Below are 24,697 nucleotides of genomic sequence, written 5' to 3' on the forward strand. Positions count from 1 at the left end.
ATTGCCAAAAATATTGCATTTTTTTGGATACGTGTGTTTATGTCTAGATCATATTTCACTTCTAAAATTAAAAGAAATTTTGCATAAAAAAAAATGTAGAACCTATTTTTTTTTAAGGAATATACCAAAAAAAACAAACAAATAAAGCTGCATTAATAAAATATTTTTAGAACGTAACATTATGTTCCTAAAAATAATACGTATAGAACAAACTTTATTACAAAACGTATAGATTTTATAAGTGTTTCTTAAGCTTGATGACATGACCGTAGCACATTCTGGTGGTTATTAGAGTGATGTTATGCGGTTAGTGCTAAAATCACTGTAACAGATGTTCTCTTGTGGTTTAACAAAGCTTTTAGATATTTCAAGGATTTATAATACAATTTTGTGGTCTGTAATCTTTTTACAGACTGCAAGAGATATTCCATTTTATTTTTGAGGTATTTGTGCGTGGTTATAAATTCCCATGAAGTAACTATGAGAAGAATTCAGAGAAAAAAAAAACAGTGGTTCAGCTAGACTCACCAACTGTGTCACAAGGCTCATCTTTGTGGACGCAAAAATCTGTTCTGGAGAGACAAAACAAGACAAAAGAGAAAAAGAGACTGATGTTAGAAGACAGGAAAGCAAAATCATCAGATTTTTCTCATGTGAGTTTCAAAGATCTCAGTAATGTCTCAAATGATGCTCAGATACCAGATTCTGCAATTAAAAGTCAAGAAATCTTACTATGACCTTCAACATTTCTCATCACTTCTTCCATGAACAAATGGAGCTATGCTATTTACATTCACTTTTAAACTCTATACTCTTTCTGTATGTCCATTAATGGCTCATTGTGTCTTTTGTTTCTCCTAAGGCACTTGTGTATTATTTATTTATCAGAGAAATAAACAAACCAGATTAAAGACAACAAAAGCAAACATTAAATTCAAAACAGCAAATAGTCTTCAGTAAACAAGGAATGAAAAGCTGATATGTAATATCTTGAGAAGCCTCAGTGTATCTGTGAAACAAAAGGATCCTTCTGAAAATGTTTTGTTTTGCTGTGTTTGTTTGGATGCCTGTCGCCTGAACCTGACCTCTAAGAGTGCATTGTGGGAAACGCTGTTACTGTAACTGTGCGCTTCTTTCCCCTAAGTGGCGTTACTTCATCAGTCTAAGGAGCAACACTTCAAAACAACAGTAAATTAATCAAATCCAGATCATTTCCTGCTCGACTCGTGTTTACATGAGGAGTGAACCAACCACAATCCTCACGAGAAGTTACAACAGCCAGACAAGAGTGGCATGAACTCAATACGACACCAAAACTTTAGACAGTGATGGCAGTAGAGCGTTTCTCTGACTTCTCATGTATAAAACCACTAACTAGCATTCAAGACTGACACTCAAACACACGCTACGGTGAATCACACAGTGCCTGTCAAAATGCCTGGGTTATATTTAACCCCAAAATCAAAAAAAGTTTTGCATTAGGATTTTTTTTTTTTTTGCTTGTTTAATAATAAAACAAAATAAATTTTAAAAATCACAACAAACAGTAAAACAGGTTTTGTATACATTTTGATTTCAATACATTTTAAAATAAAATAAATAAAAATAAATCCCAACAAAAAGTAAAACATTTTGTATACATTTTGAATTGAAGTATCAATACATTTTAAAATAAAATAAAATACAATAAAATATATTTTTTTAATTCCCAACAAAAAATAAAATAGATTTTGTATACATTTTTATATGAAATATCAATACATTTTAAAAATGACATAAAATGACATAAAATAAAATAAAATAAAATTCCACTCCAAAAATTGCAAATTAGACTTTTTTCAAGTGTAGAACCTAAAAACATTCCTAAAATAAATAAAAGAAAAAAAAAAAAAAAAATCACAACAAAAAGTAAAATACATTTTGATACAAAAATGTGGTTTTATTAAAAACAGATTTTGTATACATTTTAAATTGAAATCTCAATATATTTTTTAAAAAACGAAAATACATTTTTTTTAAATATGAAATCTCAATAAATAATTTTTAAAAACGTTCCTAAAATAAATAAAAATAAAAATAAAACAAAAAGTAAAATACATTTTTTTAAAAATAGAACCCCAAAAAAAAATAAATAAATAAATAAATGTATGAACAACATCTGCATTAAATAAAAGAAAATGAACTACCCCTCACACAAAACGTTCTGCATTTTTATATTCTCAAAAAAAAACTTTATTCTGTATGATTTATAGACTGTTTTTCTCATGAGGAGCAAATCAAGGTCAAAATGTCTGGTATTACTATCCTTGCGAAGACATTTGTCCCTATAACGTATGGAATAACACAGTACACAGATACACACAAATCATCTTATTCTCACCAGTGGCCTTCTGAGTGTATCAGACAATCTTCTTTTTCAGATATCTCCTGATTTGTCTGGATTTTGTCTGCCAGATAGAGTTTGGCCACTATAGCAAGGTTAACGTAAGCGCTCTGAGAATTATGTCAGAGCCGTATGGAACAAACAGAGAGCGTCTGAAGGCCTGGGCTGGGTGTGAAATAGCAAACAGATGCTTCAGAAGGGGCCGTTTTCCCACGCAGCCATCTGATGACTGAGCAAGGTGCCGACAGCTTCGCGTCAGCATCTGGGAACGAATCAATGTGAGGTTACACGACACATATATCAGGGCTCGGGGCGTCTGCGGAGAAGTGCAGACAGACAGAAGAGGGCAGAGAGAGACGGCGAGAAACAGAAAGAGACTAACGCAAACACCAAACAACACTTGATGTCTGGATATCGTCCAGACTCGCTTACATTCGCCCCCCCTCACTTCCCGACTGGCCCGAATTCAAACAGATTCGTCCCCACATTACAAGCAGAAAGCACATCTCCTCCCTGCCACCCATCTGGCATCCAAGAAGATCTAAGACACTTTGTATTTCTGCTTTCTCAGCACGATAAGAGATGCACCATGTCCTAACAAGCAAACTAGGCAAGCCGCTCGCTAAAACACAGTTAAACGACCCACAGAAGTCACCTCTGAATCCTTCAATTAGCAGTTGACATTGCGGATAGAAAAGCATTCCTGAGTCTAGAGCAACCACGTCCCATGCCTTTAAATCTCCAAACAACAAAGAGTCAAAGATGGCTGCTGTGCTTCCTCTTGTAATTGTCTTTGGCAGGACTGAACTCTGGGGAGGCAGTGGCCGCAGCCTTACAGCCTGTAATTTGACTTTACCAAAACCATTTCTGAGCTTAAACAATGACTAACAGGTGAGGAGGACAGCCAGACAACCAGATACTTCTGCTGTGGTTTTAAACACTGAATTGTTAACAAATAACAAGCAGGGATTGTGAGGAGTAACGCACTAAAAGCAGCGACATCACAGACTTTACCGCATTACTCAACCGTTGCTGAAAAGTATCACAGCTGCTCAAACTACATTTACATTTATGCATTTTGCAGATGCTTTTGCATTCAAGTGCAATTGCAGGTAGGGCTGGGCGATATGGCCAAAAAATGATCACGAAATATATATATATTTTTTTCATATCATTCGATACCGATAATTTTCACATTTTTATTTCTTTCAAGTTTAAACGCAGATTTTTGCTATAATGTGAAAGCTGTAAAAACCAGACGGTTAAATGTGGCTTTAAAATATTCTTTACGGTCAGAACATGATAAACACTTTTTTGAATTTTTTCCTTAACAAAATAAATATCCTAATAAAAAAAAAAAACCTTAGTTTCGCATGTTTTAATGAGTAATACTGTTTCACATCAAGAAACAGGTTACCTGATAATATTAATAATAATAATATAATTTTTTTTTGTCTCTTAGAAATACACATTTGATAGTAGCTTGAGTTAGGATGCAGATGTAGATTTATGTTCATTATCATAATCAGTAATATCCGTAAAAACTGTAGCAACCTCATTTTTGTATAGTGAAATAACATTTTTCTGACTGTTTGAGGGTTTTTTTTTTTTTTAAACCATCAACTATTACAAATTAACAAATTAACCACTGCACTTCCATACTATCTTCCATAGATCACGATAATAACAGTTAAAACCACAAATATAGCACCTCAATATAATGGCAAAAATGTAATATGGTTCCTAGGTATTTGTGTAAAAAACAGTAGACTAAATACGTTTAGTATAACGCTATAGCTTAATCACAAAAAAATACTGTAATTATATTCCATTACCCCACCTTCAATACATTTAATATATGTCTATATTTCTAATAAAATTTGACACAAATACACCCACATTTCTGATACAATACCACTGTGCAGTTAGTGCTACTACAGTAAATCAATGTAAATGATGCAGATTTGTAGATTTAAAAGCAAGCCTTCTGACTGTATCGTTGAGCACAGTGTTTCTCCTTATATGTCAGCGCTGTTTTATCTGGCTATAAACCGAGTCATCTGTGTCCTTCACTGAATTCAAGCAGAATCCAGTCATAAAAATGGAATTTACTGTATAATGTGGAATGTTACGGAATTTGCCAAATTTGGGATAAAGTCACTTCATGAGCATTTTACTGTTTCTTTTGAGAAAAACTATCATCATAAAGGTCTTCATAGCAACCTGTCAAAATAAAAGTTCGGTTTAACTTGAAGAAATTGTGACAGAAATACTTAATGTAATAATAGTACTATTGCTACTAATAAAATTATTATTAAAACATTATTTTTTAAGGAATGTTTACCAGAGAAATAATTTACCAGAAAAAAATTAAATGCACAACAGTATTTCTGAAATTAATGAATAAATTAATATTATATTAAATATTATTATATATAATAATAATTAATAATAATATTAATAATAATTCTTTTTTTTATAAAGCCAATTAATTAGAGATGCTTTTGATTATTAAAATGTAATAAAACCATTCAAATGGAATGTAGAAAATTAATAGAAAACACAGAATTTGAGAAAAATAAAACTGAATTTAAGGGAAAAAAAAAACTTATTTTATCGGGCCTTAAAAATGTAATGTTTAAAAACAGAAAAGAAACTGAATCCAGAAAAATCAAAATGGAACTAAATGGAATTTGGAGAAAAAAATAAAGCAGATTTTGTAGGGTTGTCAGTATGTTGTCTCATGAAATGAATAATCTTATATCCAAGGTAAACAATATATATTTATATATTTTTAACCCCATAACTGTCACCCCCATTTTTGACCATAGACGTGAAAGTGCACTATTCAGACTTAAATTGTTATAATTCATGAATAAGACCTAATGTTGTTCTCTTTTTAAAGCAGACATTCAGCAATGTAGCGTTTTAATATAAAAAAGTTCTAGAAGTATAAATTTACTGTTAAGAAAATGTACTCTATTTTTATATATATATATATATTGAGCAGCAATATTTCCAACGATATAAACTTTGTCATGATTAGATTTAAATGTAATATAACAAAGGCGTCCCACTAGAAATTACCTTTAAACAGCAGTGCAGTTATTGTAAAAAATGAATGAATGAATAAATAAATGAATAAATAAATATATACATACATACATAGCACTACTAAAATAACATTGCTAAAGCTCTTTAGTTTCAGCATCTGTCCAGTTGGACAATATTTCTTTTGCAACATACATAATTACAATTTTGAAATCCGCTGTCATAGGATTAGGCCTAAACAACATGGTGTGATTGCATCAACTCTGTCAGAATTTCATAATTGGCTCAAACAAACCTGAAATCTGTCAATAATAGAGTACAGCTTTATCCACACAGGGCTCAGTCCATGTTATGGCATCTTAATCATTTCAACAACAGATTCTGTTCACACAACCTCTAAATGCAGTAAAAAGGCCTAATGTCATTAGCTTTTGTTAGTAGTTTTGTAATGTAGCTAACTATGTTTTCAAAGGAACAGCCTGACTGTATTGTACTTAAATTATGAGCAGGTTGTAGTTTGGAAAGCCTTTTTTTCCAAGTAGTTTCCCCAACACTGGTGGTCACCAAATGACAAACTAAAACATCAGACGATCTTTGAGGTGGTTCGACAGAAAAAAAAAAAAAAAAAATTCAACAGGCTTTTGGAATTAACAAAGAGGTTGTTGTTTACTAAATGTCAAGCAGCTAAGATTAATGTCTTTTGTTTTGGGTTTGCAGCCATCAAACGTTTTCACCATACGTGCTCTGCAACGTGTCACTTTGGCTGCCCGATGTCCTTCTATTCCAAAGGGTTTTTGATGTGGGCTTCTGGTTTCCCTTCTTGTTCCTTCACAGCTTAAGTGAATGTGACACACAGCTGGGTGCTGAACACAGATCCTGTTCAACGACAAACGGCTGGGAAGGGATACCGTTAGGAGTGCTGATTTCCATTAGCGCTGACGTGCGTGGAGGATGTGACCCGCCACCCTGTCCCAACTGTCGCAAAAGTGTCCAAATGAAAGCATTTCTGACCTCACCCTGTATAATAGGAGCTAACGCTGCGTTCCATTCGACTCTTAAAGTCAGAATTTCCAACTTCCTACTTGGAAAGGTGCAACAGAAAGTCAGGCTTCCAATTTGGAAACTCGTGCGGAAATCTAGAGGTGCCAACATTACATAACAATCAGACCTGTTTAGTAAACGCTTGCAGAGATGGCTGTGTAAAACATGGTAAATGATCATCTCAACATTTTATAGCATCATTTAACCTTTGCAATTTGGTGGCTAAAAGACGTTTTTCAAAACTTTCAAGCATGGATTTGTCAAGCCAGCATTTAATGCTTGTCAAGATTTTTCTAAAGATACAGTTATATGAATTTCTTTGATTTTTAATTCATAGTAATTCTGCATACACCACTGTTCAAAAGTTTGTGGTTGGTAAGAATTTTTTTTTTTTTTTTTAAAGAAGTCTCTTCTGCTCACCAAGGCTGCATTTATTTAATTAAAATACAGTAAAATCTGTAATATTGTGAAATATTATTATAATTTAAAATACCTGCTTTCTATTTGAATACATGCTAAAATGTAATTTATTATTGTGATCAAAACTAAACATCAGCATCATGACTCCAGTCTTCACTGTCTAATATGCTGATTTGCTGCTCAAGAAGCATTTCACATAATCAGTGTTGAAAACTTTGGTGAATAAAAAGTTCAAAAGAACATTTCTTGGAAATAGAAACCTTCAAGCATTATAAATGACTTTACTGATACTTTTGATCAATAAAATAATAACGTACTAACCTAAAACTTTTGAACGGTACTGTAGAATCAACCTGAATTGTGAATTTACATCCTGTTTGTCACCTCAATTCAAACTGAATCCAAAAACAAACATTCTAAATTTAATTCTGAATGATGCGCAACCCTGTAATCGCATTTAAATTCATAAATGAATCCTTGTAAATTACAGATCTATATGTGTACAGACTATGGAAACCTGTTTCCGCCACTGAATAAAAAAATAAAAAAGGTAATTGCGACTTTTTATTCTCACTATACTGACTTTTTTTTTCTTACAACTGTGAGTTTACATCTCATAATTCTGACTTTTTTTTTCAGAATTGAGAGATATAAACTCGCAATTGCGAGTTATAAAGTCAAATCTGCAATATATAAACTCCCAATCCTGACAAATGAAGTCAGAATTGCAAGACATAATCTCGCAATTGCGTTATAAAGCCCGAATTATAAAGCCCGATTCACAATTGTGACTTTTTTCTCGCAAATGCGAGTTTGTATCTCGTAATTCTGACTTTATTACATTTGCGAAGTTAGATCTCACAATTCTGACTCTTTTTCTCAGAACTGCGTGATATAAACTCACAATTGCGAATTATAAAGTCAGAATTGCAAGATATAACCTGGCAATACTGACTTCTTTTTCTCAGAATTGTGAGATATAAACTCAGAATTGTGAGATATAAACTCACAATTGTGAGTTATAAAGTCAGAATTGTGATATAAACTTGCAGTTCTGAGAAATGAAGTCAGAATTGTGAGATATAAACTTGCAATTGCGTTATAAAACCAGAATTGCGATATATAGTCACAATTCTGACTTTTTTTCTTGCAAATGCAAGTTTGTATCTCGTAATTCTGACTTTACCACATCTGCAAAAATAGATCTCACAATACTGACTTTTTCTCAGAATTGCGTGATTTAAACACAATTGCGAGTTATAAAGTCAGAATTGTGAGATATAAACTTGCAATTCTGATTTTTTTTCTCAAAATTGCCAGTTTATATCTCACAAGTCTGAGAAAAAAGTCAGAATTGCATGATATACAGCAGTCAACATTTGAAGTGGGTCAAAACCTTTCATCAAAGTTGTCCTAAAACTAAAACAATACCCATTCTTGTCTTAGGACAACTCTGATGAACTTTTTATTGATCCACTTTAAAATGTTGACTACTGTAAACTCACAATTACCAGTTATAGTCAGAATTGTGAGATATAAACTCGCAATTCTGGGAAATTAAGCCAGAATTGCATCATACGAACTCGCAATTACGAGTTATAAAGTCAGAATTGCGAGATATAAAGTACAATTCTGAGAGCATGGTCTTTTTTCCCGTCAAAATTGGACTTTATAACTCGCAATTGTGAGTTTATATGATGCAATTCTGACTTAATTTCTCAGAATTGCGAGTTTGTATCTCACAATTTTGAGACAAAAAAATGTCAGAATTGCATGTTTATATCTCGCAATTCTAATTTTATAACTCCCAATTGTGGGTAAAGTTAAAATTGTGAGAAAAAAGTCAGAATTGTGAGAAAAAAGTCAGAATTGTGAGATCTAACTTCGCATTTGCGAGAAAAAAGTCAGAATTGCATGTTTTTAACTTGCATTTCTGACTTTATTTCTTGCAATTGTGAGTTTATTTCACGCAATTCTGACTTCATTTCTCAGATTTGGAAGTTTATATCTCACAATTCTGAGAAAAAATGTCTGAATTGTGAAATAAAGTCGCAATAGCATTTTTGTATTTTCAATAAGTGGCACAGCTTCAAGCTTCAAGAAGTCAAAATAACTTTATAAGCATAGATCAGTCAGTAATGATTTTATGACGAATCTCAGCGAAGGCGTGAATGAGTTTAAGCTCTCAGAAGAGCAGTGAAAAGTGTGGTGTGAATGTGGCTATAGAAGCATTAAGAAGATAATCTTTCTTCACTCAGCAAGTGCCGCGGGAACCCGGGACGAGTCACTGACAGCTCCAACAAAGCTGTGAGAGGGGAAACCGAGGCACACCTTGTCAAGCCTTAATTTGCTTTGATGCATTCCCGCTGCCCCGAGCCATCTTGGCATGCAAGCTGAGACAGATGTTGCTCCTGTATGCCGCATCCTTATAGAGAGCTGCTTTTGTACGCCGGCGGAGATCATATTTAACCCGGTGCAGGGGGAACAAAGGCCCTCTCTGTGTGCGCTGGCTCTCCCTGCGAGCTCCTCGGGCCTGGGATGACAGATAGTATCTGACAGGCTCACATGAGTCGTTTTAACAAAAGGATTTTCTTTTTCTTTACCTTTTTGATTCTGAAAATTACAGTACGCTAATAAAGCCTAATACTGCGTCGGGAATGCCGTGTTTTGGCTGCCTCTAGTAATCTGTTGTAGTGAAAAGATGAAGATTGGGAGCAAACTTGTCTCGCTGACTGAAGGATTATTAGGTTCTATCACAGCTCAGATACTGGCGGGTTCAAATTGTGTTGGATCTCAATAAAAGGGATGAAAAAAGGTTAAATCTGTCTTAAGCAGCCAAGAGCTGAAAGATACAGAACTTCAAAGGACGTGTGTGACAAAGCGGAAAGTGAAAAACGTAAAACAGAGAGACGGCGATGGGAATGAGAAGCAAAACGCAATAAAATCTGTGCAGATGTGATGGGCCAGAACAGTATTTGGAAACAGAAGTAACACTTAAAAATACTTGGAAATGCATTAAAAAGCAAGTGTCTGTATTCGTTTCAGATTAAAGGATTAGTTCACTTCCAAAATAAAAATTTCCTGATAATTAACTCACCCTCATGTCATCCAGGATGTTCATTTCTTTCTTCAGTCTAAAAGAAATTAAGGTTTTTGAGGAAAACATTCCAGGATTTTACTCCATATAGTGGACTTCACTGGGATCAATGGGTTGAAGATCCAAATTGCTGTTTCAATGCAGCTTCAAAGGGCTCTACACAATCCCAGCCAAGAAATAAGGCTCTTATCTAGTGAAACAATTGGTCATTTTCTAAAAAAAAAAAAAAAAAAAAAAAAAAAAAAAACACAAATGCGCGTCTTGTACTAGCTCAAGCTCACACATTATATAATCAAATGCACTTTACAAGTCAGTTGGAATAGAAAATGAGATGGCGTTTTATGCCCTACCCTACCTTTTTGAACCAAACTACAAAGACGAAGAACTAACCGCGTGTGACCTTTCCAACGTGATTACATCATGCGTGAAGACACGCATACACATTGCAGAGCTACTGTAAATGAGCATTTGTGGTTAAAAGCTACATAAATTTGTATTTTTTTTAGAAAATGATGGACTGTTTTGCTAGATAAGAACCTTATTTCTCGGCTGGGATTGTGTAGAGCCCTTTGAAACTGCATTGAAACTGCAATTATTTGGACCTTCAACCCCGTTGATCCCCACTGAAGTCCGCTATATGGAGAAAAATCCTGGAATGTTTTCCTTAAAAATCGTAATTTCTTTTTGACTGAAGAAAGAAAGACATGAACGTCTTGGATAATTTGGAAATGGAAGTTTTAATTCTGGAGTGAACTAATCCATCGTTTTTCGTCAGTGTCTTTTAATCAACTGGTGTTTTGGTTGTTATTAGCAAATGTATGAAGCTCTACTCAAGGTCACACTGGAGTAGTCTTGCGTAGCCAGACCTTCAGACTCATGGAAGAAGATCTGGGAACCTATGCTAATCACCTATGCTAATAACGTGCTAGTTAGCAAGTTTCACGGCTAAACGCGCTAAATGCTGCTAAAGTAAACAGGCTCGTCACTCCACAGAGAAAAGAGAGGGGCGGGGCGAGCAGAGCTCATTTGCATTTAAAGGAACAATCCATCAGAATCTGTTGATTTTTGCAGAGCTCATTTTGACATGGTAAAAAGGGTGTTGTTTTACACTACCATTGAATTTTTAACCAAAGTATATTATAGACTTTACGTTAAGACCCTAAAGAATCATATCAACGTGTGGAAAATGGGCATCTGATGACCCCTTTAAAGATTCTATGCCGCAAACTTTACATTTTTCATATACTTTGGAAATCCAGAGTTTAGTTGATCCCGATAAGCGCTCGTCATCACAGTTGTAACACAACGGATTTCTTCTTTCGTGAGAAGGTTTGGCATCACTGCATTTCTGTGTTTTTTTATTTTTGTCGCTGCATGTCACCAGGGGCTGGCGATGAGGTTGCTAGTAGTGGTTCTCACTACTGGTTGCCTTGACAGCGAATCAGGTTTTTTGCCACTAAATACAAACATTTTGGAGGCAAAAGGCTAAATATAATATAAATATAAATTAAATTCGTACATACAAAGAAAAACAAATAAAAAGCCGAGACTACTTTTCTTCCATTGCGTATGTTTATCTACGGCTGAGAGGAGAATGATCACATGAGCTCTACCGTCTTCTTCTTTACTATTGGCTGTCGCTCCTGAAAGTCGCTTTTAATTTGCATAAAGTTAAGGGAACTTCTGAACTTTGTCACTGTCACTGGACACGGCCCATCCGGTCGCCAATGAACGCTGTCGCTCTTGTTGCCAGAAATCAGCAGCTCTCCATTGAAATCAAGGATCGTGTCGCTTTGTCGCTGCGTGTCACTTGTAGCGTGAACGGGGCTTGAGACTAAAGCTGGGTGCACAGTGTGCGTTTTAATAGTGCTTTAAAACTGTTACTTGTTAGACTGTATGAACATGATGATCATGTCACACTGTGGGATCTCAGTTGTCATTAATGTCAGACTGTACGACAGTCAACAGGTGCGTGCATGAAAACTTATCCAGAGTTTTACATTATCAACCCATAGATGTTCAGTGACTGCAAGCTTCTGTTTGCCATTAATTGTAATAATCTAGTGAGATTTTTGTTTGCACAAGGAGTCTGACAACAGCCAGTGCTCCACACAGACATCTGATCTCACCATCATCCAGTCTTTCTCTGGAATGACAAAAAGAAACAGAAAAACTGAGACAGACTAAATCCAGAAGAACTGTGGCAACTTCTCCAAGATGTTTCAAATAACCTACCTGCAAAGCTACCTGAAAAACTCTGCACAAGTGCACATAGGGCAAAAGCTGCTTTAAACGCAAAGGATGGTCACATCAAATGCTTATTTATTTTAGTTAATAGAAGTTCTTTGATAAAGAAAATCTATTTATGACATTGTTTTTGACAGCATCCTCATTTTATGTGCCTAACTGTCTAAAAATTTTAACAGTACTGTAGCTTTGTAGGTGTAGGTCTCTTAAAGCATCTTGCAGATGTTGCCACAGTTCTTCTGGATTTAGTCTGTCTCAGTTTTTTCTGTTTCTTAAGACAGACTGGATTGAATGATGGAGAGATCAGATCTCTGTTTGCACAAGGAGTCTGACAACAGCCTGTGCTCCACACAAAAATCTCACTAGATTATTACAATTAATGGCAAACTGAATGTTTAGAAATGTAATCTGATATTTCCTACTGACATACGACAGCAAAAGACAGACTTTAACTGACTTTAAACCATTTTTTAGCTGATGAAAATACTAGTGGCCTAAGACTTTTGCACAGTACTGTATATATGTGTGTATATATATATATATATATATATATATATATATACACACACATAATTATTGTATATGTTTGCCAACCAAGCATGATTGACAAGTACCTGGTAACAAGCACAGCCACATCCACAGGAGGAGGGTCATCTCTGCTTCCAGGAACGTGATTGTTTCCCAGGTATCGTGCGCCGTATTCCTCATGCTGCCAGAGACAGAAGCTCTCCAGGGCTTTTTCTCCATGATGGCCCACCTTCAGCTTTTCCTAAGAAACACACTGGGCAATTAGAATCTGATTCACAGATTTAGTTGCAGTAAAACTTTAAATTAGATACTTCCCACTTTATTTTTTAATAACGGCTTTAGTAACATATTCGTCTGCGGTCATTTAAACACATCATCAGAGTTTTAACTATCACTCAATGGTGAAATGCAGCATTTAATTTTTTCCTTTAAAACAGTGAGACATAATGAATGGGCTGTAATTCTGTCCCACACATCCTCATTTTCTTTAGGCTCAAATTCAATATGACATCAACTCTTGGTGATAAATTGTTTAAATTGTCTTTAAAGACCCCTAAAATTGACGAGAGCAGAATTGAAACAGTAACGGGGCACACAAATCAAAATTGGGCTTTTAGATTACAGTGTTTACATGAATCATGATTTGCTGCTTTGCTACTTGCTAGTCATTATAGTGTTTTATGGGACAAAGACAGTTTGGAGTCACTTAGATTATTATTATTTTTTTTTTTTTTTGAAAGAAATTATTACTTTTATTCAACAAGTATGCACTAAACTGAAATTTACATTGCTGTTAAAAAATCAGTTTTAATTGAATGCTGTTCTGAATGAGAATGATTTCTGAAGGATCATGTGACACTGAAGACTGGAGAAATGATGCTGAAAATTCAGCTTTGCATCACAAAAATAAATTATATTTTAAAATATTTTTAACTAAAAAACATCTCATTTTACATTGTAATAATATTTCACAATATGACTGTTTTTACTGTATTTTCCTGAAATAAATACAGCCTTGGAGAGCATAAGAGACTTCTTCCAAAAACATAAAAAATCTTTTGAACAGTAATACATATCTTTGAATGCAAGACAAGCACTATTTCTGTCCAATTTTAAATGCGTACCTAATAAAAGTCTTGTAGAAGTACAACTGCACATACAATTTACAGTCAAAACTAACAGACTACAAGTCACAAAACTCCATGGGGTCTTTCATGTCTTCATGAAATCCCACTGACATAAAAGTGGGACTTGTTGATTCATTGATTACACAATGAGATCATGATGTCTTTGAAAATTACTGGTGTAATGCAGCTGGAATTGAAGAGTTTGTTTCAAGCATCTAAATCCATCATTTCCCTGATTTTATCTTTCTGATATCAGAGATTGTGAGTCTTAAGGTTTTGCCCTGAAGCATCACTACATATTTACACTAATGGCTATACAGTGACGTCCTGACATACATCATTTCAGACTTTAGAGGTGAGCACTCAGAAAACCGTCTGGCAGACTCTCAGGAGCCTTTGGAGAGAATGAAATCCAGCAATAAAATAAAGGGGAAAACCAGTAGTTAAACACACACACACATAACATCACAGGTCCTGAGGATAGGAATAAAACAGCAAGAGAGCGGATAAATGGCAGGTTGAGTCATGATGTACATAGATCTGGATGCTGAACTAGTGTTTGTACACTTACTGGACGGGTGTGCAGGAGAACCAACTTGGTGACCCGGATGTGGAGCCTCACTCCCAAACTCTGGTGTTGAAACATGTTATACACCTGTAGAGAGAGAATAGGACAAGAGAAATCATTTATTATAATTAATTTAATATATTCAAAGAATAAAAACATATTCATGTTTTAATAGTTGTACTGCAGTTGACCGGTTTGAGTTAAAATTCACCAAAAATATTTAAAAAAAAAAAAGGAAAACATTAAGCATTAGTATTAAGTTTAAATAGATTTCAGTAGATTTCTAGACAAAATGGCGAGCTAAAATGTGTTAACTGCCAAAAGCAATTGTTATCATCTGATGTTGATATCAAAATAGCCCAACATCAGCTGATTCTTTTGGTCTAGCTGGTATATTGAGCTATTCAGTACCATTTAAAAAAAATAAGAGAAAATGCTGCTTGTTTCTGTGGGTTTCACAACTCTGTCTTGTGACTTGCAAATATGAGTGTTAATGCATAAATGACATTACAATTGTTAAGTTTGATTAATTTCTGCGAATTAGTTCAAACTATCTATTTGAATGAATCGATTCAAAAATACTGATTCAATGATTCATTTACATCAAGACTCAAAATACTTTTATGGGGTTTTTTTTTTCTTTTTAATGAAAAACTGTGTGGAAAAATATGCCTGGGTTGTTTTAACTACAATAATTACAGTATTTTATAAAATGTACAGTACAGTTTTTTATTAATTGTATTATATTTTATTATATTTTTATATATATATATATATATTGGAAGAAGAGATAGTACTGTCTCAATGTGATCTCCTGGCTAAATAAAGGAAATGATAAATAATAACATTGCCGCTTAAGACTTTGTGATCAGTGGCAGTCTATATATTGTATATATACAGTTTTTTTTATTAATTATACATATACACTACCGTTCAAAAGTTTGGGGTCAGTAAGACTTGTAATAGTCTTTAAAGAAGTCTCTTATGCTCATCAAGGCTGCATTTATTTGATTAAAAATATAGAAAAAAGAAAAAGGAACAACAAAAATATACTGACCCCAAGCTTTTGAACGGTAGTGTATATATATATATATATATATATATATATATTATAATGTATTTTTTATTTATATTTTATTATAAATATAAAATTAAAATAGGTATTTTTTTATTTTAATATATTATTATTTAATAATGAACTTTATAAATAATTATTATTTAATATATTATTCTATTAAAATATATTAAAATAGAAAACAGCTATTTTAAATTGCAATAATATTTCATAATATTACTTTTTTCTGTATTTTTGATCAAACAAATGGAACTTTGATGAGCATAAGGACATATATGGACAAATATAACATACAGTATATAAAGAAGATAGTCAAGGAAGAAATAGAGGTGTTTGAGCTTTCATCATCGTCAGAGATGTAAGCCATACCATTAAAAACTATTTTACTAGCTATTGTAGAATAAAAATCAAGGACAATTCCATGTGAGCTGAAGTTAATGAAGAAGTATAGAGCTGAACTGAAGGGAGGATTCACATATTGATGAGTAACCAGCATCTGGAGGGGAAGACGCAAGGCTGATTTGAATAACACAGTTTTCCATGGCGTTGTCGAACTCGCTTGTGAAGAATGTAAATCTAAGGACCTCAGGGAGGACAAAAGGAGGTGTACTTTCTTACCAAATCACACACATCTGTGCAGTTCATTCATTTTTACATTAATCTTCATATGACTCACCATTGTCACCATTAGAGATACAGTAGAAAGGGCTGTTCTTGAATTGACTGAGCTTTGCTTTACCGCAACAGATGCAGTGAGGTGTTGTTGTCTGGACTGTTTTTCAGATCAATATTCAGTTTGTTTGTACTTTATTACGCAGGCCCGTTTCCAGATGCTCACAGCAAAAATGGTGTTTACAAACCTGCTCTGAATGAACAACTTGATAAGAGTGAGGTCATTCTCTCTGGCGCACGACTGAAATACATAATACAAAATGATTTTTCTTTCTTTCTTTATTCCTTTAAAACACAATCTCATCAGTCTGAACAACCAACTGAACAAGTCCAAGCAGATCGTATACATTTTTTTATAAATACAGGTGCATGCAAAAGTTTGGGAATCTGTGAAAATGTGAATAATTTTAACAAAATAAGAGAGATCATACAAATGCATGTAAAATGCATGTATTAAGAGCCGGGGGTGAAAACTTTTGAACATGTCCAAATTTTTCTTATTTTGTTGAAATATAATTTTTTCCCCATTTAGTACTGCCCTTCGGAAGCAACAGAAGATACTTGTGTTTCCCGGAAGACAAATTAAGTACAATTTACCTTGATCTTCAAATTCAAAACGTTTTCACCCCCCAGCTCTTAACGCATTGTCTTTCTGGAGCATTAGTGAATGTTTGGACCTTTTTTAACAGTTAGAGTCCCTCAGTTGTCCTCGGTGTGAAAAGATGGATCTAAAAATCATACAGTCACTGCTGAAAAAGGGTTCAAATATGCAAAAGATGCTGGAAAACTAAAGAATCTGCAGGACCTGGAGGATTTTTCTGAAGAACAGCGCTCAGTTTAATTGTTCTGAACAAACAAGTGACTCACGAACAACCATCACAAAACAAAAAACAGTCGTAGATCATCCAGGTAACCACACACAGTATTGAGAACCAAGGGTGTGCCAACTTTTGAAGGGGGTTATTTGAATAATTTCAGCAATTTTTTGTCATGTGGACTGTATGTAAACAACCTTTATGTAAAATATCTTACTCAGGACAGTATTAAATAAAAAATATTATTTATTTATTTTATTTTATCATTATACTATTATTTTATTTTATTATTTTATTTATTTTATTTTATTATTTTTCAGCTTTATTTCAATTAACAAAACAAATTTTAATTGTTGTAATTAGCAACAAAACCACTGCTTTAAATGCAATTTCTCCACCTCTAATATCACAAATCTTTCATTTTCAACTTTTCCAACCTCTCCAACTTCTTAATAGCCACTTCCAGTTCATGCAATCCCAGATGGATCAAATCAAGCACCGTCCAACATTTTTATTAATTCAACATCTCGTTTCACTTAGAAACATTAAATTATGGAAATAAAATCAGTTGTAAACAAGGTCTTTGCCAAGGTCATATAATAACAAGGGTAAACGGCAAACGGCCACAATAATAGCGATACCCAATCATACAGTAATCAACATTTTACAGGTGCATATACTCTAAAGAGAATGTACTAGAAAGATTATAACTTTAAATTCTGATTGGATGCCTCAAACATGAGATGCCTCAACTGCTGCTTTCTGTACACAGACAGCACACTAATTTTTGGCACAGAGCCCATGTGATAAATCGAGAGGTGTGTGTGTGTGTGTCTGAGAGCTGCCGACTCATGAATGTGTCTCTCACACACAGCACAGCTGTGGTCAGCAGAGCAAATGTTACGCTCACACTCTGTCTCTCTGTCCTGTTTTATGAGCCCATTCTCTTTTTTGCCAGGACTTACAGTGTCCAAATGCTCTGTTACGTGCAAAACGTGCAAAATATGCAGTTTAAGTATATATTTAAACCATTTATCAACAAAAACAAAATACACTGCAAATACACAAGCTTAGGTCAGCGGTTCTCAACTGGTGCATCTGACAGAGTCACAGACAGCAAAAAAAAAAAAACAATGCTGAAAACAAATAAGATACAAATGACCATCTAATTGTTTATAGTTGATAAGATGCGGCCAATAGCTGTTGCTGCTTGACGTCTGTGCCTCAAACACGACAGTATTTTGTTGCAAATTCATCAGTTACTAACTAGAAGCCAAATTAAGCAGATGGTGACACGGACAGGTTGCCTGACATGCCCTCATCTGTAAATATCACGGACGCAAAGTAAAAGAAAACACGGCCCAGACTCAATTAAATCCGGGTTCACACATGCAGCATGAATAAACATTTGTAACGACCACAATGTGTTTATTTATTATTGGCTGCCGAGAGCATGACACCATCGAAATTCATTTGGAAACCAAATTTGTCAATTTTCCTATTCAGCCTGTCATATTGTTGGGCCTACGCATTTTTAACTCTATAAAGACCACAGGATCATAACTGATACGCACATTTCTGTAACACTTTATGTTGCCCATTGTCACTATTAACTAGCTGCTCATTAGCATGCATATTACTAACATACTGGTAGTTTATTAAAACCCTTGATCCTACCCAATACCTAAACTAACAACTACCTTTCTAACTATTAATAACCAGCATATTAGGAGTTTACTGAGGCAAAAGTTGTAATTAATATTTAGTTAATAGTGAGATTAGGTCCCAAAACAAAAGTGTGACCCAAATTTCTAAGGCCTCTAAATTATCAACATAAATAAATAAATAAATACAATTAAAAGTATATATCTTTTATAAAACAAGCTATTATATTGTTGGTAATATTTCAATTGATTCATTATACATACATAATTTGTTAACACTTTACAATAGTGTCATTTGTTAACATGAACGAACAGTGAACAATATATTTATTACACTATTTATTCATCTTTGTTAATGCTAGATAATAAAAATACAGTTGTTCGTTGTTTGTACAAGTTAGTTCACAATGCATTAACTAATGTTAACAACACAACTTGTGATTTTCATAAGCATTAGTAAATGCTGAAATTAACATTAAGATTAATAAAGGCTGCAGAAGTATTGTTCATTCTTGGTTCATGTTAACTGAAGTAGTTAACTGCTGTTCACTAATAAAACCTTATTGTAAAGTATTACCCATAATTTTTTAGAAAAATTCATATTAAAATGTGGGTATCAAATATGATCATCAGTCTTTTGAGGAGCGTTTATCTGTTCATCTCTTATTGCGTTATATGTTTTAAAACTACAGAGCTGTGATCATAAAATAATCATTTAAATACCATCTTACTAAGACATTATTGGATACAGAGCTACAAATAATATTTACATAATTTTATGTCAGTAGTCTGTTATATTGTTATAAAGATCTTTTTGTTCATATAAATATCAGCATCTGCACCAAATTGCATATGTTTGCTCTGTTTGGACCTCAGATTAAAACAGATGTGTTTTTCCTCCTTGATTATGAGCTCCATATTCTCTTGTACTATATGAGCCAAAAAAGCCTGATGTAAGAAAACAACAACAAAATCAAAGTTTTTCATATTTTAATGTTTGAATGGTTCTAAATATTAGGTTCTTTTAACTCTTATTTCATATGTAAAGCTTTTTTTCTTATTTTATGTAAGATTCTGAGTCTTGAAACAAAACATTTGAGAGCATCTCATCGATCACTCGCTCATCACAACCTCAGAGAGATCACGGTAGGTCTGTCTTCAAAAGATTACACATATTGAACCCGACATTTACCATGTTATGAGACTCACCATGTTCATAACGGTGAGCAGAAAGCGTTGAGCTGCCTCAGCTCCGTGATACTGCACCATGTTAGCATCGGCGACCACGACCGTCTCCACAGTGTACTCTCTGCTCAGCCTGATGGCGTTCCTCCTGCCACGCACCTCCTCTGCTCCATTTGCCCTTTTCTCCTTCTTCTTGTCTAATGCACACAAACACATACACAAGAACTGTTAGGTCAGAGAAATACTGTACGCTAAGGTTCAAAAGTCTGGGGTCAGTAAGATTAATGTTTTTGAAAGTAGCATCTTATGCTCACCAAGGCTGCATTTATGTGATCAAAACTACAGGAAAAATAGTAATATTGTAAAATACTATTGCAATTTAAAACAACTGTTTTATAATTTCATATATTTTAAAATAACATTTATTCATGTGATGCAAAGCTGAATTTTCAGCATCATTACTCCAGTCTTCAGTGTCACATGATCCTTCAGAAATCAATCTAATATGCTATTTTGCTGCTCAAGAAACATTCATTATTATTATTATTATTATTATTGAAAACAGTGCTGTTTAATACATTTTCTAAATTCTCTGATGAAAATAAAGCTAAAAAAACAGCATTTAAAAAAACAAAAACATTTTGTAACATTATAAACAGGGTTGCCAGGTTTTGACAACAAAACCCACCCAATTGCTACTCAAAACTAGCCGTCACGAAAAATAAGTTCAACTGGGCTATTAGTATACTTCTTTTAAACTAAAAATAGGAAAGTATACTTTTAGTCTACTTTTATATACTTCACAGAAAATATACTTAAAATGACATTTAAGTATACTTGACTTATACTTAGAAAAAGTCAAAATATATTTGAGATATACTTGTGCTCCTAGAATCAGTTTTTTATTGTTATATGGTAGAGGACACTAGTACACATCTTCTGTACAGAATTTCCCAAAAAACACAAGTGAAGAAGAAACTGAAATAACAAGTGCCTCCACATGTAATCTAACTTGATCATCAGCCATCAAACATTAAAACTGTGTAACATTGTGGGATAAAATGTTGACCAGTGAAGAGGTAATGACCGTCAGGCTTTGGGGTGTTGATCAACTCCATCTACGTTTTGATTATATTTATTATTTATGAAACTCACCCACATTCAATTATTTAAAAAAATTATTTATGAAGCTAGAATAAATGTTTTTGTTTACAAACAGATATCCTGTTCTTTCTTTTGATGTTTTGTATGTCCAGATATTCATATAACAAAACTATATACAAATTAATACCTAGATAGGGACATAGTAGTATACTTAAAATATGATGTAAAGTTCACTTAAAGCAAACTTACGAGTATACTTGCAGTATAAAACTACTAAACTACTAGTTTACTGAGACTATACTTTAAAGTGTACTAAACATGCTACCACAGGTATTTAATTAGTAAACTATCAGTATAGCTATAAGTTCACTTTTAGTGTAGTTGCAGTACAAGCTAAAAACATTGATGTAAACTAGTTGTGTACTCAAAGTTTACCTCTGTTATACTTAAAGTATTCAAGTATTTAAAAGTATACTTCTATATACTAGTAGAAAGTGGGCCAATTTAATCCCAAGGAGTATTAAAATAGAACATCTAAAAGTATACTACTAGTACACTGATATTTGTATACTTACTACATAAAGTATACTTAAAAAAATATACTTGAACTTTACTTAAGTACACTTAATAAAATAAACTTGAAGTATACTTCTTTTTGGTAAGGGAGCTATACTTGTGCTCCGAAAATCTGTGTTTTCATTGTTATACGGTAGGGGGCACTAGTACACTTAGTACAGAATTTCCAAAAAACACAAGTGAAGAAGAAACTGAAACAACAAATGCCTCCACATGATCATCAGACATAAAACAGCATTATTTATTTTTATGAAACTCACCCACATTCAAGTGTTTAAAAAAAGAACGCATGAAGCTAGAATAAAATGTTTTTGTTTACAAACAGATATCCTGTTCTTTCTTTCTTTCCTGTTCAACCCACAGACATCAAAAACAACCCACGGCAATAGTGTAAAAGTAGCACAAATTCGCTGGAAAACCGCAGACTTGGCAACACTGATTATAAATGTCTTTACTGTCGCCTCTGATCAATTTAATGCTTATAATAAAAATGTATTATTTCTTTAAACCCCAATTTTTGAATGATCATGTGCTTGATAAGCAAATTGCAAGTGTGGATAATAAATCCAGCTTGCACAGTAAGAACCACCTGTTTTCAGGTTATGTTTTATGTCTTAGCATCAAACCTGCAATTATGTCAGGAAATATGGTCTTTGTTGCTCAGAGACACACACAGTTGTATAAAAACACAGATAAAAGCCGACAAACAAATCAACAACAAACAGATAGAAACTCTTCAACTATTTCGCTTATAAAGCATATTTGACTGCATCTGCTGTCAGTTTTAGGCAGGCACTATTCATCCTCAGAATTACACCACATATGTCGTCTGTGTGCACAATTAGACCTGATCATAACAAAGACAACAGCTTTACTGTAACCAAGTCCAAAGCTTTGAAGAAGATAATGTTCACCAGACACAAGATCTGACCAGAACAACAAAGACAGAAATAAAACCAAAATGGATCTAAAGTCAACATGAAATCACTCTGTTTACTTTCTTAATGATAGTTGCTGGTCTTATTGTGATTGATTCAAAGGTGCTCATTAAATACAATACAAAAAATAGTTTTCCATTACAAATATCCAAACATACAAATCAAGATACATTGATTTGTTTATGCCTAAAACAAGAAAATATGTCTGTCAGCGCAGAAAGAAAAATGCATTTAATTTAAAGGAAAAGCAAGATGATTTTTTACCACACTAACATATTTTTTCTTGTTTTAAGCATAAACTTACATCATTTTGGTATATTTTTCAGAAAACAAGACTCATTATCTTACATCATTTTCATTCTCAAGTAAATGCATATTGAATTAAGAATTTTTGTGATATTTGTAATGAAAAGTGACAAAAAGAATTAAAAAAACCATTGTTTGCAGTGTAAAATGTCTGTTTTTGTAACTGTGATATGCAATTTTGATACTGGCTGATATTGGTTGATAACTGTATACATAAGATTATAAAAGTAAAATCTTTTTTTCCCACCATGAGGATTTGAAAGGTATAAATGTCTGACAAGGTAAAAAATCTATTCTTAACACGCTCTCACCACAGCCAACAATCTCACACACAAGTGTAATGAGGAACAACTAATGATCCTTCTTGACACAAGCTGTTTGTCGTCTGGTTTCATGCGTATTTCCTTACAGACGTGAGCGTGTAAGTTTGTGCATGTGTTTATTGAAGACACCTGTAAACATGCCCAGAGATTTGATGATCCATTACCTTGAGAAAAAGCAAATAAATGTTTACCACAACACATGTCAAAAAGTCAATTAGCTCAAGTTTTCTAAAGTATCAAGTTTAGGATGTTGTTTCAAATGGTGGTTTTCCATTTCCATCTGGAGTCCAGTGTTGGTTTGTTTGCTGGGTTGCACAAACCCTCAGATTTGTCCTTAAAAGCTCCCAAAATGTTCAATGATGGCGTACAGGATGTTCTGTTGCAATCCACTGCACTTCGTTTAGCTGTTTTATCATTTCGTTGAATAAATAAATAAAATACTAGCTCCGCCGTTACATAATACATTCACTGTACATTGAAGGCATTTAGAGTAGGCATTCAGTGCTTTAGCATCACATATGAAAGCACTGATGAAAGTATGCTGTTTGTTAGGAAAGAAGAATATCTTTGTGATTACAAACAACTGCTACTGCACTCATGGGCTTTGTATTAAAAGCTAGCTATAAATAAATAAACATATTTATCTGCTAGCTAAACATGTCAGCTTAAAGATTTATTAACACATTAAACTAGCATTAGGTAAAATTAATGTTCACCGTAGCACATATTTAATCCTAACAACATGCGTATTATTGGTTTTTATTTTTTTAACTAAAACAAAAAAAAATAAGAACTGTTTTCGCTAGGCTGAACAAAAATAAAACAGAAATATTAGATGAAAAAAAAGAGACTTAAAAAAATTAGAAATGCTCAGAAATGTTGCCTTAAACCTCAACTTAATAATACACTTAAAATTTAAAAAATAAATAAATAAATAGAAAATTAGAAATGTTAGAACTTTTGCCTTGGCAAATAACTGGAATAAAATGAGTTTAAAGACTAAAAGTACTATTTATAAATAAATAAACAAACAAACAAACAAACAAACAAACAAATAAAAATGAATCTAAAAAATAAATATAAAAAACTAATACAATTGACAATAAAAAATAGAAAATTAGAAATGTTGGAACTTTTGCCTTGGCAAATAACTGGAATAAAATGAGTTTAAAGACTAAAATTACTATTTAAAAGTAAGTAAGTAAATAAATAAATAAATAAATAAATAAATAAATAAATAAATAAATATGAAGCTAAACAATAGAAAATTAGAAATGTTAGAACTTTTGCCTTGGCAAATAACTGGAATAAAATGAGTTTAAAGACTAAAATTACTATTTAAAAATGAATAAATAAATAAAACTGAAGCTAAAAAAAAAAGGGGGGAAATTGGAAATGTTAGAACTTTTGCCTTGACAAATAACAGGAATAAAATGAGTTTAAAGACTAAAATTACTATTTATAAATAAATAAACAAATAAATAAAAATGAATCTAAAAAATAAATATAAAAAACTAATACAAATGACAATGAAAAATAGAAAATTAGAAATCTTAGAACTTTTGCCTTGGCAATTA

The 24,697-nt window shown here is 33.2% G+C and overlaps 1 protein-coding gene across 2 annotated transcripts in view; it reads right to left on the reverse strand.

The window, feature by feature from the left end:
• Nucleotides 1-24,697, reverse strand: part of adamts17 (ADAM metallopeptidase with thrombospondin type 1 motif, 17) — a 148,892-nt gene that overhangs the window by 101,637 nt on the left and 22,558 nt on the right. For both annotated transcript variants that reach the window (XM_051114413.1, XM_051114412.1), the window contains exons 4-7: nt 19,898-20,070; nt 14,466-14,549; nt 12,854-13,008; nt 529-572 (exon numbers count right to left, since the gene is read on the reverse strand). In XM_051114413.1, the coding sequence (XP_050970370.1) occupies nt 529-572; nt 12,854-13,008; nt 14,466-14,549; nt 19,898-20,070 (456 nt within the window). The remainder of the gene's footprint in view (nt 1-528; nt 573-12,853; nt 13,009-14,465; nt 14,550-19,897; nt 20,071-24,697) is intronic.

The sequence above is a fragment of the Labeo rohita genome, chromosome 7 (assembly GCF_022985175.1).
Source record: "Labeo rohita strain BAU-BD-2019 chromosome 7, IGBB_LRoh.1.0, whole genome shotgun sequence".
Classification (NCBI taxonomy): Eukaryota; Metazoa; Chordata; class Actinopteri; order Cypriniformes; family Cyprinidae; genus Labeo; species Labeo rohita.